A 14,165-nucleotide genomic window follows, 5' to 3' on the forward strand; every position below is an offset into this window, starting at 1 on the left:
TTATAGTTAGTTCTTATCATGCCGATTTATGTCCAAGTGTTCATTTTTCTGACACTTTTAATTAGTTATTGGATGCTATAAAAAGGGGGCGTGGCCTCTGGCCCAGCTCTGTTGACAAATGGGGCTCCTGCAGCGTTCGTTCCCAAGTATTAGAGTAGAGGAGGAACAGCGAGAGGAGACATAACTAACACTACAGTCATTGAACTTTCCATCAGCGTGAATATCAACACAAGAAACTGTTCTGCTGCAGACAGAGCCCACCTGAGGGCTCCAACACGGCAGAGGTAGAGGAAGGGGCGGGACATCAATACTGCGGCTCCACCAGCCGATCTCTACTGCACACAGTCTGGGTACAAAAGAGCCCAAAGGGGGGTTTGGCTCCACTTTATCAGCGTTATTCTTAGGAACGCATGTGTGGAGGAAATATGACCAGTGATGTAAACTTCAACGACAGATAATTAAGATCTGTAGGGACATGGGGCCATATTTCAAGGTAAAACAAGACAGTGGATTAAACGACTCTCGCCAACATTACCTTTCCAATCTGGCTTCAACGTTAGCTGAGGAGAGGGTGAATGCCATCGTCAAGTGTAGCCTAAGTTAATAAATGTTTTTATTCTAAAGTTGGCCTTCTAACTCCTTGTCCTTTTAAGATTCTGATCAGTCTGGACGCGGTGACGAGATAAGAATTTGTCACTCTTCACGTTAATACAATTTAGGAGGCTTCAAAACAATCACTGTCCCTGTCCATGTTTTATATACACAGTCTATGGTTTCTCTACGTGCTCTCTGCATGTTCAGACGGTCTGTGTTTACCATCTGTCAGTGCTTAAAGGTCAGCTATGGCTTCATGTAGTTGGGGTCTAAGTGCCTGTGCTTAAAGGAGGGTAGTTATATAGCCCAGCATACCTTGCACTACCATGTGATCATCAGTATGGCTTGTAGCTGGTCTGGTGTGCCCCCCGTCGTGGGGTTTTACCGTAGCTGGCATTGCCCTGGTCTGTGGGGCAGAGAGGACAGACGGGTCAGACACGCAGACAGGTTTCCACTCAGACAGTCTCTCGGCATGCAGCAAAGACAGCACTACTCAGCGTTAAAGAATTAAACATTCAAGGGGCTGTTATGTTTATTTCTAGGAGTGAGAAATATGTCTGTTAGGTACAGAGTTAGCAGGGCGATAAACCACATCAGGTACTGTGTAATGATCTATATCCACACCTTTCAGGTTATACAATAAGAATGTTAAATCAGGATGTAAAGAGGCAGTGATTTAGGGGTTACCAGCCGAGCCGCAGGTAACGTTTAGGAAATTGTTTCAGTGCCTCCAGGGTTTTTGCAGGTAAAGCCCAATTTCACTGTTGTATTTTAAAAAAGTTGCAATGATTTGAGGCTTATTCTTCTGTGCAACACATCACTCGTTTACTGTGAGCTACTGTGGGACAAATGCTCCAGCAGAGCCATCTATCGGCTGAGCGAGCTGTTTGTCTTCTGACATAATTTCCTGTTGATTTTGTGTCAAGCTGCTGAATAAAGTGTAAATGACAGGTGCTTGTAAAATTGCCATCTGTATGTGCAAAGGAGAATCTACATGTTATTTACTACATCTACACCGTTTACTTCTTATTCCGGCTGCTGCGGCGGCTGTATAAAAACTGTTGATTTGCGTGAATGCAACATCGCACGCCCTGGAGGGACGGATCTATAGTCAAGTGTGACGTTGCTGGATACTGAATGTAAAAGTAGTCAGTTTAAATGTTTTAACCTCAAGTTTGCAAGTGAAAAACTGTAGACCGGCTGTTGCATTTATTTCTGCCGTGTAATTTGGCTGTTGATGCTGAATATCATACATTTAACATCCCTAACAAATCTCATCAAGATCCTGACAGATGATTTATCGCCCAGCCATCAGAGTTAGCATCAAGATGTTAAGTTAGCATGAAGACTAGAAGCAGAAAGGAAATGCGCCTGAATTTAAAGCCGACTTATTGGCATGTTTGCACACAGGGGGAGTGATATACTGCCTAGTATTGATCGTGTCTTAACCCCCACAATTATTTATAATTAAAACCTTTCAAAAGGATGAAGAAGCAGTTCAAGTGTCAGAGGAGCAACAACAATCAAGCTCAATATACTGTACTTACTGTAGTCATATCCGGGACCATATCCATAATAACCAGAAGAGTAGTCGTATTTGCCGTAGCCGCCATATCCTCCGTAGCCGTAGCCTTCGTTGCCGTATCCCTGGTTCCAGTAGTTTCCGTAGCCCTGGTTCCAGCTCTGGCTCTGACCTGAGACACAAAGGGTTCACACGGAGGCTTCAGTCTCAGATGAAATGCAACTTTTATTTTAACATTTGACTTTCGTTTTGGCTTCTAGCCAAAATCCTGAAAAAAAGGTGCATTAAATACAAGATGATTTAAATGCCTTTTCGTTACCTCCCCGGCCCCTTCCTCCCCGGCCTCCATAACCACCGCCGCCACGTCCGCCTCCATACTGCTGCTGCTGGTACACCTCCTTTGGCTGGGCGATCTTCAGCTCACACTGGAGGAGGAGACACAATAACAAACTTAAACACACATCAGACACAGCAGAGATGAAAGAATTCTAATAAAGTAGTGAATATAAATGTTAAAACAGAAGCTAAAATATAAATCGAACAGTGCAGGTAGAAATAACTTAATGAAATAAAGTAATTTAAATGTAATAAAAGGCAGCGGGACAGTTGAGTCTTCAGCCTTTATTTCAAAGAACCGAGTGTTTCAGCAGATCTGCATGTTTCTGGGAGCATAAGAAGTTTGAAAGCAGACCCGTCCTGGACGACCCGAGTGGTCGGGATGGTTCGTACCGAGTCAGTAGATCAAATGTTAAGCGCTTTGTAAGCCAACAGCAGTGTTTTGAAGTCTGTTCTGACAGACAGGGCGCCCGTGTAGCGACCTCAGAGTGATCTACTTCGTCTTACGCCTTATAATAGCAGCAGCGTTCTGAATCTGCAGCAGTTGTCAGACTTAATATTTTCAGTTGTTTTTTTTAATCCTCAAAAGCAACTTAGGTATCGGATACATTCTTGGGAAAGCCAAGACTCAACACTTAGATAATCACTACATTTTCTCGCTGACAGAGCATCATGTTACCTGCAAATACTTAACACCTGGCTGCTTAAAACTCAACAGGTGTAACTCTGGTATTCGTTTTGATAATGTTCTTTCAAAGTACGGATGCAAAAGTGACATATCTGCAGAGAATGATAACATGCCGATAGCATCGTGCTTCCTTATTTCAAAGGGTTATTTGTCTGCCGGTATCACAACCAAACTCTGCTGAAGCTGAAGCCTGTGTGTGTTTTTACCCTGCCGCCCTGGATGCTGTGGAACTTCTTCTCCAGACACTTCTTTACGCTCGCCTCTTCTTTGTATGTGATGAAGATGAAACCCCTCCTCTTCTTTGACTTGGGGTCGATGGGGAGCTCGATGGTTTCGATCTAGTAGGACAAGGAGAGAGGTAAGATGCTTGTTTACAATGTTTGAGCCAACAAAGTATGTATTGAATTAATGGTGTGCCGGACAAAACACAAGATCAGTTACTAGGTTGTCTTTTTTTTAAGTCGGATGCTGATGTAGTAGCACCCTCTTGTTCCTCTTTATGAAGGTTTTTTTGTAATCACTCTTGTGCTGGTCAGGGGGTACTTTGTGTTGATTGATATCCTTACAGACATCTCTGCAGCTTCGCAACACGTCAAAAAAGGTAGGGTGGGTCTAGATTTACACTGACCTCTCCAAAGGCCCCGAAATATTCCCTAATGGTGTCCTCTGTCGCCTCAGGGTTCAAACCCCCGACAAAGATCTTCTTGACAGGCTCCTTCTTCATGGCCATCGCCCTCTTGGGGTCGATTGTACGCCCGTCGAGTCCGTGATCCTTCTGCGCCAGCACCTGGAGATGCACGAGATATATTATAGTTCAAACGGAGTGATAACACAGATCTATAGCCAAGAAATATCCACTTTTATTGTCTGAAATCTCAAATTGTTTAGAGTAACACACGATTACTTAGTATACATAGTACTCCAAACACTCACAAATTGGCAATTAATCACCCGTCAGGCTTTTATTTTTAAAGATGTCCGTGTTTCTGGTTCATGCCAAGGATTAAATTAACAAAATAAGAGTGACAAAGATTTCCGTGTTGATCCGGTTACATTTCTACTCTTGCAGCTTGACGACAGGTAGCTAGCAGAGCCCTCAAATTAAACTTCTTCAACAGACCTTTGGTTGCACATTTCCTCATCTAAATAGGCTGACTCTTCCTTTTCTTTAGGTCACAAATTAAAGAAACAATCGAGCCTTTAGAGTAACACACCTTGTCCACACTGGCGGAGTCTTTGAAGAGAACGAAGCCGAAGCCTCGGGATCGGCCGGTGTTGGAGTCCATCTTGATGGTGCAGTCCAACACCTCGCCGAACTTACTGAAGTAATCCTTCAGGTCCTTTTTACTCGTGTCCCAGCTGAGGCCGCCCACGAACATTTTTCTGCACACACAGGGAGACAATAAGAACTGTTCTTACCCGTCTTATACATTTATCTCAATGTTTAGAGGATGTTTGCATCACCGGCTTTTTGCAAGCCAATAAAAATGTTTCTGTTCCGCTCAAATAATTGTCCTCTTTCCTTATTTTCCTCTGTGCTCGGCATAAATCCCAGCAGTTGCTCAACTGGAATGTCTACTAGTCATACTTGGCCCTTCCTATAATCCTTCCCTAGTATCCTTTGATTTTATTCAGCCACATGTAAAATATTTTTACACCTACCCAGCATCCTCCTCTCCTTTGCTGGCATCGATCTTGCCTCCATCTGTGCCGTTGTCCGTGCCCTCCTGGCTCTCGTCTCCAGTCATCAGCTCCTGTTCCTGCTCCTGCTCCTGTTCTTGTTCTTGTTCTTGTTCCTGCTCCAGCTCTGCTCCGTTCTGGTCCTCCTCTCCCTCGTTGCCGTTCTGGTCCGATGTTTCCATGAGGAGTGTCTCAGCATCTGCCATTCTGACGGTGGGTTCTACAAGAGACTGGGATGGGACAGGAAGAAAACTTTAGATCCCCCACAACAATTTTGGTAGATACGTAAACTAGTGGATTCTGTAACTATATAGAAGAATAGCCATGGCACTTATTTGTTTACTATTTCAAAATTGATATGAACTTATTTTTAGGACTGTACCCAAAAAACCACAAAAGGATAATGACCGATATGAGTCTACCGCACAACATAGAACAATTGCAATATTGGAAAAGACTAACAGGCCGAATGTGACAGAAAGGAAAATATATAACGAAGGAAAACTGGGCGTTTGAAAATATGAGGATCGTTTACAGCCTTTGAGAAATGTCTTGATCAGATGAAGAGGAGCGAGTGTTATTGAATAAATTGAGAACAACTTTGTAGGAAGACAATAAAACACCCTTAATTTGTCAAACACTTTGGATTTATGTTTCACTAAGGTTGCTTTGTGTCAGTTTGTTTTAACGTTGATATTTGTTACTATCAGTAAGCGTTTTGCTTAAGCGGCATCCATCGATTTGTTGTTTGTTATTAAAATCTGTATGCAAATCTAACAATATATTGATTTATATAAAAACTAAAATAAATCTGTAATGTTAGGATAGGTCATGCGAAAGCTCCAGAGGGGGAAAGGTTTACATTAGAACACAAAATATGTGTTTGTATAAACAAAAGACCAAAGAGCCTGCAGATACAAGCTCAACATAGACCCTTACTTGTTTATTTTCTTGGCGGAATAAAATCTAAATTCATCCTCGGATCATCAGCATATGACAGTACATCATAAATATAATATCATGCAAAAGGTATTTCAAAGCACGGTAAAACCTTGATGTACATATTTGATGCATGTACATGTATTGGGTTGTTTTGTGGGACAATGTCATCTTTGTTTAAGCTCAAATCTTAAGCTCGTTTCTCGCTCTGAAAGCCGACAGTGATTTGCATCTTCGAGAAGGAAAAAGGAACATTTAACATATACAGTTAAGACTACCATATGACGTAGTAATAGGGTAAAATAGTTAAATTGCAAAACCCAAAAAAGCCATGGTTCTATAAATACAGGAGTTTGATTTTAACTAAAGTTTAGATTAGATATACTTATTACATCTACCTCCAAAAAGCAATTCAGGGTGAAAGCAGCACGCTTGATATTATAAAAAAGATTTAATAGAATAAAATCTTTATAGATCTTAATAGTCTTTGTTCATCTCTACATATTGGCGAGTTTTAACTAATAGCATTAAGGCTAATGGAAAGCTAAACAATAACGATGGCTAGTTCAAAGCTAGCATCGAGTCCCTCTTTAGTAATGTTACGGGCCGTTTAAGTCATTTTATCAAGAAAACATTCATCACGTTATACATCACAACACTCGCTTTACGTAAATATTGTAATAGCAATCGGTAATTTACGCTGCTGTGTGTTTACGTGACCTTGCTAGCTAACAAAGAAGCATTGAACCGGCGTGAATGTTCGGTGTTCAAGCGGACCGCGCTTTGATTCTCTACCGTTAGCGCTTGGGGTAGAGTACAGGCCTGCCTAGTAGATATTAAACCGAAACTGAATCAAGTTAGGAATGCAAGCTAAATAATAACAAATAAAGTTTCATTAAAGGCTTAGAAGGATAATGGTGTAATTTGCACGGAGCTTGATGAATGGACTGTTCACTCAGCTCAAAAACCGCGTTAACGTGTTTAGCAACACTGCGGCTAGCACGCAGCTAGGTACATTTCCTGCAAACAATTAGACATTTTACAGATAAAAGCAGGAGGATTTTAAAGGCCAAATTTATATTGAGAACAGCATAGAGTTAGTATTCTTAGCTTAAATTAAAGCCCATAAGCGAAACAAGAAAGTGTACTTACTTTAAGAGGGAAAACTGGAGACGCCGACTCGCTACTCAAAATGGACACTCTCCAAATTCGCCGCTAACTCGTGGCAAAATATATACGACCGGATGTGACCAAGCGCTAGGCGACGTCGTAGTTACAAGCTCTGTGATTGGACAAGAAGCTCACAGGAGTGAATAAAGACGTTCTGGTATTGGTGGATTGGTTAGCGCACTGATGACATCCAAAAACATTGGCTAAATGTTCTTCCTGCTTCCTGTCCCCTCTGTGTTTCTCGAGCTGCTGTTTTATAATTCGTGACATTTTAATCGTTGTGCCAGTGTGCGTTGATTTAATGCTGTGACTACGTATAGTCCGGCTGAAAATCCCTTTATTTTACTAAAACATCTCTAATCAATGATTTTTCATACTGAAACTTCTGGCTGCAGCGTTTCATGTGTCTGCGCAGCAGTCGGCTGCTATTTAAGTAAACAAATAGACCATTCACAAGAACACTGATTAGATTAATGACAAGAACTCGTTCAAGATGTTTCTATTGTTTCCAGTTTCAATTAGAGATAATACGTGTTGATAAAAATCAGTAGCTAATAATAATAACGGAAGAGAAGGCACTTTTACCAATGATGTTCAAACACTGCATATTCTGTGATTCCTTTATCACAACTTGCATGCTTTCTTTTAACTCTGAATGTTTTCTGTTTTTTTTTTCATATTTAAAAGACACATATAAAAAGCCTGCAAAATTTCAAATCAGAGTGTGCCTTTTACTTTTCTTCAGCCTGTTTTCATTCTGTATCTCTACGAACAGAAGTGTCGGCACATTCAGTAAGGCCAGGCAAGGCAGCTTTAGTTGTACAGCACATTTCATACACAGAGGCAAATTATGCAATGATACCAAGTTTTTAACTACATGTATTATAAAGTCAAATGTGAAGAGGCAAAGCAGGTTGTTTAACTGGTAAATGCAAAAAATATATACATTATATGTCATATTTGAAAATATCAGTGTTAGGGCAATTTAGTAGTGTTTCCAAAACCACCCAAGGATATACAAAGTCTCTCCTCTTCAAATGAAGTGATTTTTGATTGCAGTTTAAAAGTGTACTCTCCAGAAATCCCGAACTGGCCCATAATGACATCCCTGCAGTGATCCCTTGCATAATGTTCTTTACTGCATCTATGGTGTCGCAGCCAGTGTGATGGGGATGCAGGTTTAAAGTTTTATATGATGCTCATTCTTGAAATAGCACAGGATAAAATAATAGAGAAATTCAAATAAAACAAATCTTCCTAATACTGAAAATATCACTTTATTCATGAACATTGAAAACTTCATTCTCGAATTGCAAATTAAAAAAATATATTTTCTTCATTAGTATGAATTATTATTTTTTTAAATTTACTTCTCAGAGCCCAGAAGCAACCAAAACTAGTACAGACCATGAGTTAGCGGTTTGAGTTAGACGGCCAAGACTGCTCGGGCCCTTTCCTGCTGGAGCAGTTCAAGATTTGGATCATCTGCCTCTCGCTGGATGTTTGTGGAGCTGTAACGGTGCGTTGGTGAAGGATTGCAGTTTTCGGTGGCCATCACGCTCAGAGTGGGACGATTGAATGCTGCCATATTGAAACCTAGCTGCATTCCATGTTCTATAAATGAAGGGAATCTGAAAAGTAGTTATAATTCCAGCGCTTCTTGATTGTTCAGTTATGAAAAGACGATAGTAAAAATGCTAATGTTAGCTGTTGTCTAAATGTGGCTAAACATGTTTATAACTTGGAACATGGCCCGACGTTCCTCTGGATATTCGCTGTGCTTGTATTCTCAGTTGCTGATAAATCATTTACGTGGAAGAGCGTAGAAAATATGACATGTTGTATAATTTCATCATTGTTGGATAATAGCATTACAACATTATATCATTTAAACTACCCACCCTGCGAGTAATGAAAAAAAAAAATGGCCGCTGGATCATATAATATGTTATGGTCACGTGTAGTTGGGCCATGGTATTTGTTTAACCCTGAAGTGGCTACAACAAATAATGCAAATCTGGGCACTCAGGGCGAGTGTTTTCTGCTGCCACTGACTGCTTCACCCGGGCAACATCAAATATACCTGCCAGGCAGGGGCAAGTTGAGGCATGACCTGAGACGTGGGCATACACACACACACACACACACACACACACACAGAGAGCATGTGTGGTTGTGGAGACGGTTGTGTTTCCAGCAGTGGTCACTTGTAAACAGAGCGGTGAGAACAGCACAGGCAGCAGGTAGGATCACAGCACTCATCCTGCCACATATACACACTTTTAGTTCTCGTTGGACACGGTTGTACAATTTGTTGTATAATTTCTGATTTTATTATTTTAATTATGGCGCTTTGGCAACTATTAAGCTTATGTGCAACGCTGTAAGTGATATTAATATTCAGGACGCTTCAGACTGTGTCAGGATTAATTAAAGTCAAATCCTTTACCCTAAAACAAAGTCATGTCAAATCTTCATGTTTCCTCGGTGTCGGTCTTTCACTCAACTGCTCTCAGCATTTACTGACTGTGATTGGGGTTGCTGTGTAGGCAGTGTTGTTAGCTGATTGTTCTGACACACACCAATCACTAACTACACTACCAGTACAACCACCACCACACACACACACACACACACACACACACACACACCTTACTTAGCTGTAGCCTAACTTAAACTTGAAGTAGAGTTGTTTATTTAGTACACTTTGCAGTTATATTCACTTATGTGATTTATATGCCTTGAAAAAAATGCTTTACTGTTCCAAACCTGTAGCCTTCAAAGCAAGTTGAGCTGTGCTGCCATCATGGATTGAACATGGCCGACACCAGCATCTAGCAAAACAAGTTGTTTTCTGTATGACCATTTCTTTTATTTCTTTTATTTGACATGTTTGAAATCAATTTAATCCAATCCAATGTTAGCCTAGCGTGTTTCTAGGTGCTCTGCTTGTATCTAGTTTAAACTCCTTCTGTGTTCATTGGTAAAAAAAAAAGTTTTAAAGAGATCTCCTCTCCAAAATAAAATTACCTGATAATTACTACTCGTAATAAAGCAGTTTCATGTTGAAAATGTTTGCCGGGCTTTAAGCCAATCTACCGCTAATGTTAGCCTAGCTTGTTTCTAGCCGCTCCTACAGTGCTCATTGTCAACAAGAGATGTTTCCTTCTCTCCAAAACAAATTAAACTGTTATGACGTGCCAAAAAGACCTTATATATGGACATTTCTGATCACATTTATGTTCTTTTTTAATTAAGACTGTTGTCCTATAAAAGGAAAATTATGGTATTCGGTCTCTGCATGTATTCATTCATGTTTTACAATGGTTTAAAGGGGGTGAGTTGTCTACACCTTTAATATAAGACTATCACACTGATATCAGCTGATTCACAGACACAGGTGCTGTTGAAAAGGAGAAAATTATATTGGGACATTTTTAATTTATAGTACATTAAGATGCATGTTTGAACTAAATAAAATCAAGAAAAGCAAAACATGAACGCAACACCGCGTTTACAATCCAGAAAACAGTCGTTTCGAGTCTTTTTAAAATCAGTAGCAGCAGGGGCCGCGTTTCGATAGTCACTGCCGTCTCAGTAAAATGGGGTTGTTTAATGCCACTGAGGTTACTTTTATTCATTATATTTTCTCTTCCTTTCCCTGTAATAATTGTAAAGCTCTAATACCGAACCAATTTAGCAAAAGCCGACAGCTGATGTACCCACAGTGCCCTGGTGCGTTATACTGTAAAGATAAAGCCAGACATTAAAGGGGAAACGATTTAGAACAACCAGCAGAGCTGACACGGACGCTTTTATTTCTTTTCAAAGTCACTTCAATGTTACTTTATTTACACTCACTTTAATTTTAGTTTAAAAAACATTTATAAAGGGAGATTTATTTAAAATACTTATATATTTCAAAGTTTAAAAACATGCTTAAAAAGCATTACTTTAAATCATCAACACTTCAAACCATGTAGTAAACTCTTAAACATACATAAATTGTCCTTAAACTTTTTAAACCACAGCAAACAGGGTCTATGGTGCTTTGATCCAGCATCATGGCCGCCGTCCTGCTCTCGTCCCAAGCATGAACCGGATTCAGAGGTTAAAGGCTCGTCTCGCTCTAGGATCGGGACTTGCTGACCCAGTGGTACTTGTCAACACGAGGCCCAGTGAAGGTGAACGTAGCTCGATAGGACTTGAAGCCTTTCTGGTTGGGAAACTGGGAGGGTGGTCCTCCAGCTGGAGGAGTGTGAGGTGGGAATGCATCCCCAGCAAAGGCCTTCCTCTTCTCCCTGAGCCAGTTTTGAGGGGCACCTGGAGAAAACTCGCTGAACTGAGGACGAGAAGAGCAAAGGGTTAGGGAACAGCGATAAAGAGACCGAGATTCTTTTTATCACCACGTGTTCCCAGCTGTAAACTCAAAAAGGTTCATTGAGCAGAATGTAAATGTGCTGTCGTCAGATTGAACTGTGTCCCATATTTCATCTTTTATTAGACCTTCAGAGGAATCTATGTTCAAACTGACTTATTTTGTAGCTAACAAAAACCTTAAACATGGAGTTCCAGATACAAAATCCTCTCATTAATAGAGACAACAACATTTGGTCACGTTTTTAAATTAAGTTTGCTGACAAAGATTTTAAATTTAATGTTTTTGGACACAGTTGAGATCATAATTTGAGTTTATTTGATAATTATTAATTTTACTCAGAACTTCCTATGCTTGTGTGACCCCTCCATCTCCCCTGACCACCACCACCTAATGTGGACCAAACATCAAAAACAATAAAACAGCCTACAGCTTAACATTTGGAAGCATTAGACCCCAAACCAAGCTGCCATATTTGACGACTTGGGAGTGGAAACTTAGAGGTTTCATTTGTGGCCGAATTTAACCGTTCGTGTTGTACCACTCCAGTCCACCTGGTGGCAGTAATGCAGGTTTGCAGACTGTCAATACACACTAGAAAGAAAATAAATCCTCTTTTCTTTCTGGTTAATAGAGGACCAGCAAGTTCCAAGATGAAGTTGTGTTGGGGGGGGAGTAAGACTTTTTTTCAAAAACCCAGCAGAAAGCAGAAATTGGTCTTTGACAGGAACAAAGCCAGAAGGTCCTGCTCCCTTCAAAAGAATCCAGTCATTGGCACCAAGTTTCTTTTATGATATCTGTTAGTTACTTTCATATGGTTCATTTTAAGGTAAGAAAAAGTCAGGTATTCTTTTTTGGGTCGACCTACCCTGTAGACACTGTTGGGGTTGCTGACCGTTGGGATAGTTTTGGGCTCAGGGTTGGTGGGCAGCATTGGAGCAGCGCAGAGAGTTGACAGGCTGCTACCGCTGCTCATGCTGATGTCTCCTCCCCCATCCTCCTCATCTGAAGAGCTTCCTGATTGGACGTCGAGGCTAGCCCGCTCCACGGCGTCATGGATGCGCCGCGAAAACTCCCGGTCTCCACGCTTCCAACTGTCCACCGCAGAGACGCAGAATGGGTTGCTGTGTTCACCGTACCTGCAGGGAGGAAATCAGAAAGAAAGAAACAAAGCTGTATTTTACCAAACAGGCAAAACGTCTGGTTAGACACATGCTAACTTACTCATTGGATCTAATTAAAAACATTCAAACAGCTACAATAAACACTTTGTCTTATGTTGTGTTAATGTAACATAAGTACTAGCTGGACAATTAACATTCTTGGTACATATTTTTAACCAGCTAGCTGATCTTTAGATCTGTATTACTGCTTGTTGAGCTTACTTACTGCTGGTCAAATCATAATCTAGTCTTAAATGTGATCTTTCACCAAGTTAGGATGAAGCAACCAAAAGGTACATTTTGGGAAGTGTTTTTGTGAAGCCGCAGCCAACGTCTTATTGGAGATTTTCAACTTATGTCCAGCATGTTTGACATAATTGACCACGGCTTCACCGAATAAAGCAGCTTGACCTGCAGGACACCTCTCCAGGGTCGACCCACACCGTCATCTCCAGGGGGAGACCCAGATCGTCGTACCGCACCGCGCTCTGCCTGCAGGCCTGCTGAAGAACCAGGTCCTTCATCTGCACTCGGTTCATACGCAAACACCTGAAATACAGAACAGTGAGTCAACAAAGCTAAAAAGTAACTGCAGGAATTATTGTGTAAAAAAAAATTGGCAAGGTTTTTTTTCCAGATGTTTTGATACCTGTATGACCTTTCTGCCTCATCTTCACTTTGTTGAAGTTGAGCAAAATGTGTCACGTTCACATCAACAAAAACTAAAACCGTCAGCAACATTTATTTCCAGAAGAAGTTTCCTTGTGACAAACTCAACAGTTGAACTGGGACTACTTTGAATTGAAGAAATAGTCCCTGAAAGCTGTTTTAAAAGTTTGCACTGTGGAGAATCAGTTTACAGAGATAAAGTTGAGAAATGTTTAAAAATATTTCAAAGCAAAAAAATATATATATTTATCCTTCAACAATATTCCTTTTATTGGGAATAAGAACATGCAGTTCCAATGACGTTCACAGTGATGTTTGTGGATGTATTATTTATAATACCAAGGGGACCATTTTCAGATATTAATGGGCCACAAGGCACAAAATTAGATCAAGATTATGGACCCCATGAAGGGAATTCTCAATTATTCCATCGTCCCTTGCCAAAGGACAAAAAAACCCCCAAGGATCATTAATTTGAGTCGTCATGCAGGTTTGATTAATCCCCAAACCAATCAGGACCATCCCATAAGGTTTGTATTGAGCTCTACAGCAAGAGGTTAGCACAAGTCAACATAAGCTCATGATCATTTCTTACCAAGCCAAAATTGTCACAATATTCATACTATTTCATAGTAAAAATGTGCCACTGCCTTTAAGTCGTGTTGCTTTCTGTTTGTACACGGCATCTCTTTTGTCTTATTATCTTATTGCAAAGTTGTTTTGTACTTGGATTAGCTACTTGTGCCCAGAGTTGTGTTGCTTTCCTCTATTTGTGTAGCCGTCTGTTCCAGGGTCCACTGGAAAATTGAAGGAAAACTGACCTGTAGGCCTGGCCCTTGGTCGGTGCGTTCGGGAACCAGTGGTTCTTGTAGTTTTCAAACAGAACAGAGGTGAGTGCAGCGGCAAAGCGGTCCCTGCTGTCATTATCCAGACAGCCGTATCTCTTCACCAGCCGAGCAACAAAGAACACAGCAGCAGCGATCTCCTCCTTCATGGCTACACAATCTCTAAACCTCTAACGTTTGA

The 14,165-nt window shown here is 40.8% G+C and overlaps 2 protein-coding genes across 2 annotated transcripts; both read right to left on the bottom strand.

The window, feature by feature from the left end:
- Positions 1 to 891: 891 nt before the first annotated feature.
- LOC138597046 (heterogeneous nuclear ribonucleoprotein A/B-like) lies at positions 892 to 6,995 on the bottom strand. The gene is made up of 8 exons (XM_069668567.1): positions 6,912 to 6,995; positions 4,803 to 5,050; positions 4,355 to 4,523; positions 3,769 to 3,927; positions 3,347 to 3,478; positions 2,436 to 2,541; positions 2,142 to 2,288; positions 892 to 1,000 (listed from the first exon to the last, which is right to left on the bottom strand). The coding sequence occupies exons 2-8, from the start codon at positions 5,024 to 5,026 to the stop codon at positions 930 to 932; spliced, it is 1,008 nt and encodes a 335-aa protein (XP_069524668.1). The 5' UTR covers positions 5,027 to 5,050; positions 6,912 to 6,995; the 3' UTR covers positions 892 to 929.
- Positions 6,996 to 11,058: 4,063 nt separating this feature from the next.
- On the bottom strand, positions 11,059 to 14,133 carry btg4 (B-cell translocation gene 4). Its single transcript, XM_069676909.1, has 4 exons — positions 13,961 to 14,133; positions 12,882 to 13,019; positions 12,176 to 12,446; positions 11,059 to 11,271 (listed from the first exon to the last, which is right to left on the bottom strand). The coding sequence occupies exons 1-4, from the start codon at positions 14,131 to 14,133 to the stop codon at positions 11,059 to 11,061; spliced, it is 795 nt and encodes a 264-aa protein (XP_069533010.1).
- Between the last annotated feature and the right edge of the window lie 32 nt (positions 14,134 to 14,165).

This window comes from Semicossyphus pulcher, unplaced genomic scaffold, assembly GCF_022749685.1.
Source record: "Semicossyphus pulcher isolate SPU_LCO1_2020_fin unplaced genomic scaffold, fSemPul1.0.p SCAF_10, whole genome shotgun sequence".
In the NCBI taxonomy this organism is placed as follows: Eukaryota; Metazoa; Chordata; class Actinopteri; order Labriformes; family Labridae; genus Semicossyphus; species Semicossyphus pulcher.

What these genes read in the sequence shown, in the direction of transcription:
- LOC138597046 (XM_069668567.1), bottom strand. Translation starts at nt 5,026, where the DNA reads ATGGCAGATGCTGAGACACTCCTCATGGAAACATCGGACCAGAACGGC. An exon ending in ATTTCGGGGCCTTTGGAGAG is followed by an intron (nt 3,479 to 3,768) that starts GTCAGTGTAAAT and finishes TTGTCCTACTAG; the next exon opens with ATCGAAACCATCGAGCTCCC. An exon ending in ACAGCATCCAGGGCGGCAGG is followed by an intron (nt 2,542 to 3,346) that starts GTAAAAACACAC and finishes CTCCTCCTCCAG; the next exon opens with TGTGAGCTGAAGATCGCCCA.
- btg4 (XM_069676909.1), bottom strand. Translation starts at nt 14,133, where the DNA reads ATGAAGGAGGAGATCGCTGCTGCTGTGTTCTTTGTTGCTCGGCTGGTG. An exon ending in ACCAAGGGCCAGGCCTACAG is followed by an intron (nt 13,020 to 13,960) that starts GTCAGTTTTCCT and finishes TCTGTATTTCAG; the next exon opens with GTGTTTGCGTATGAACCGAG. An exon ending in CCTGGAGAGGTGTCCTGCAG is followed by an intron (nt 12,447 to 12,881) that starts GTCAAGCTGCTT and finishes TCCTCCCTGCAG; the next exon opens with GTACGGTGAACACAGCAACC.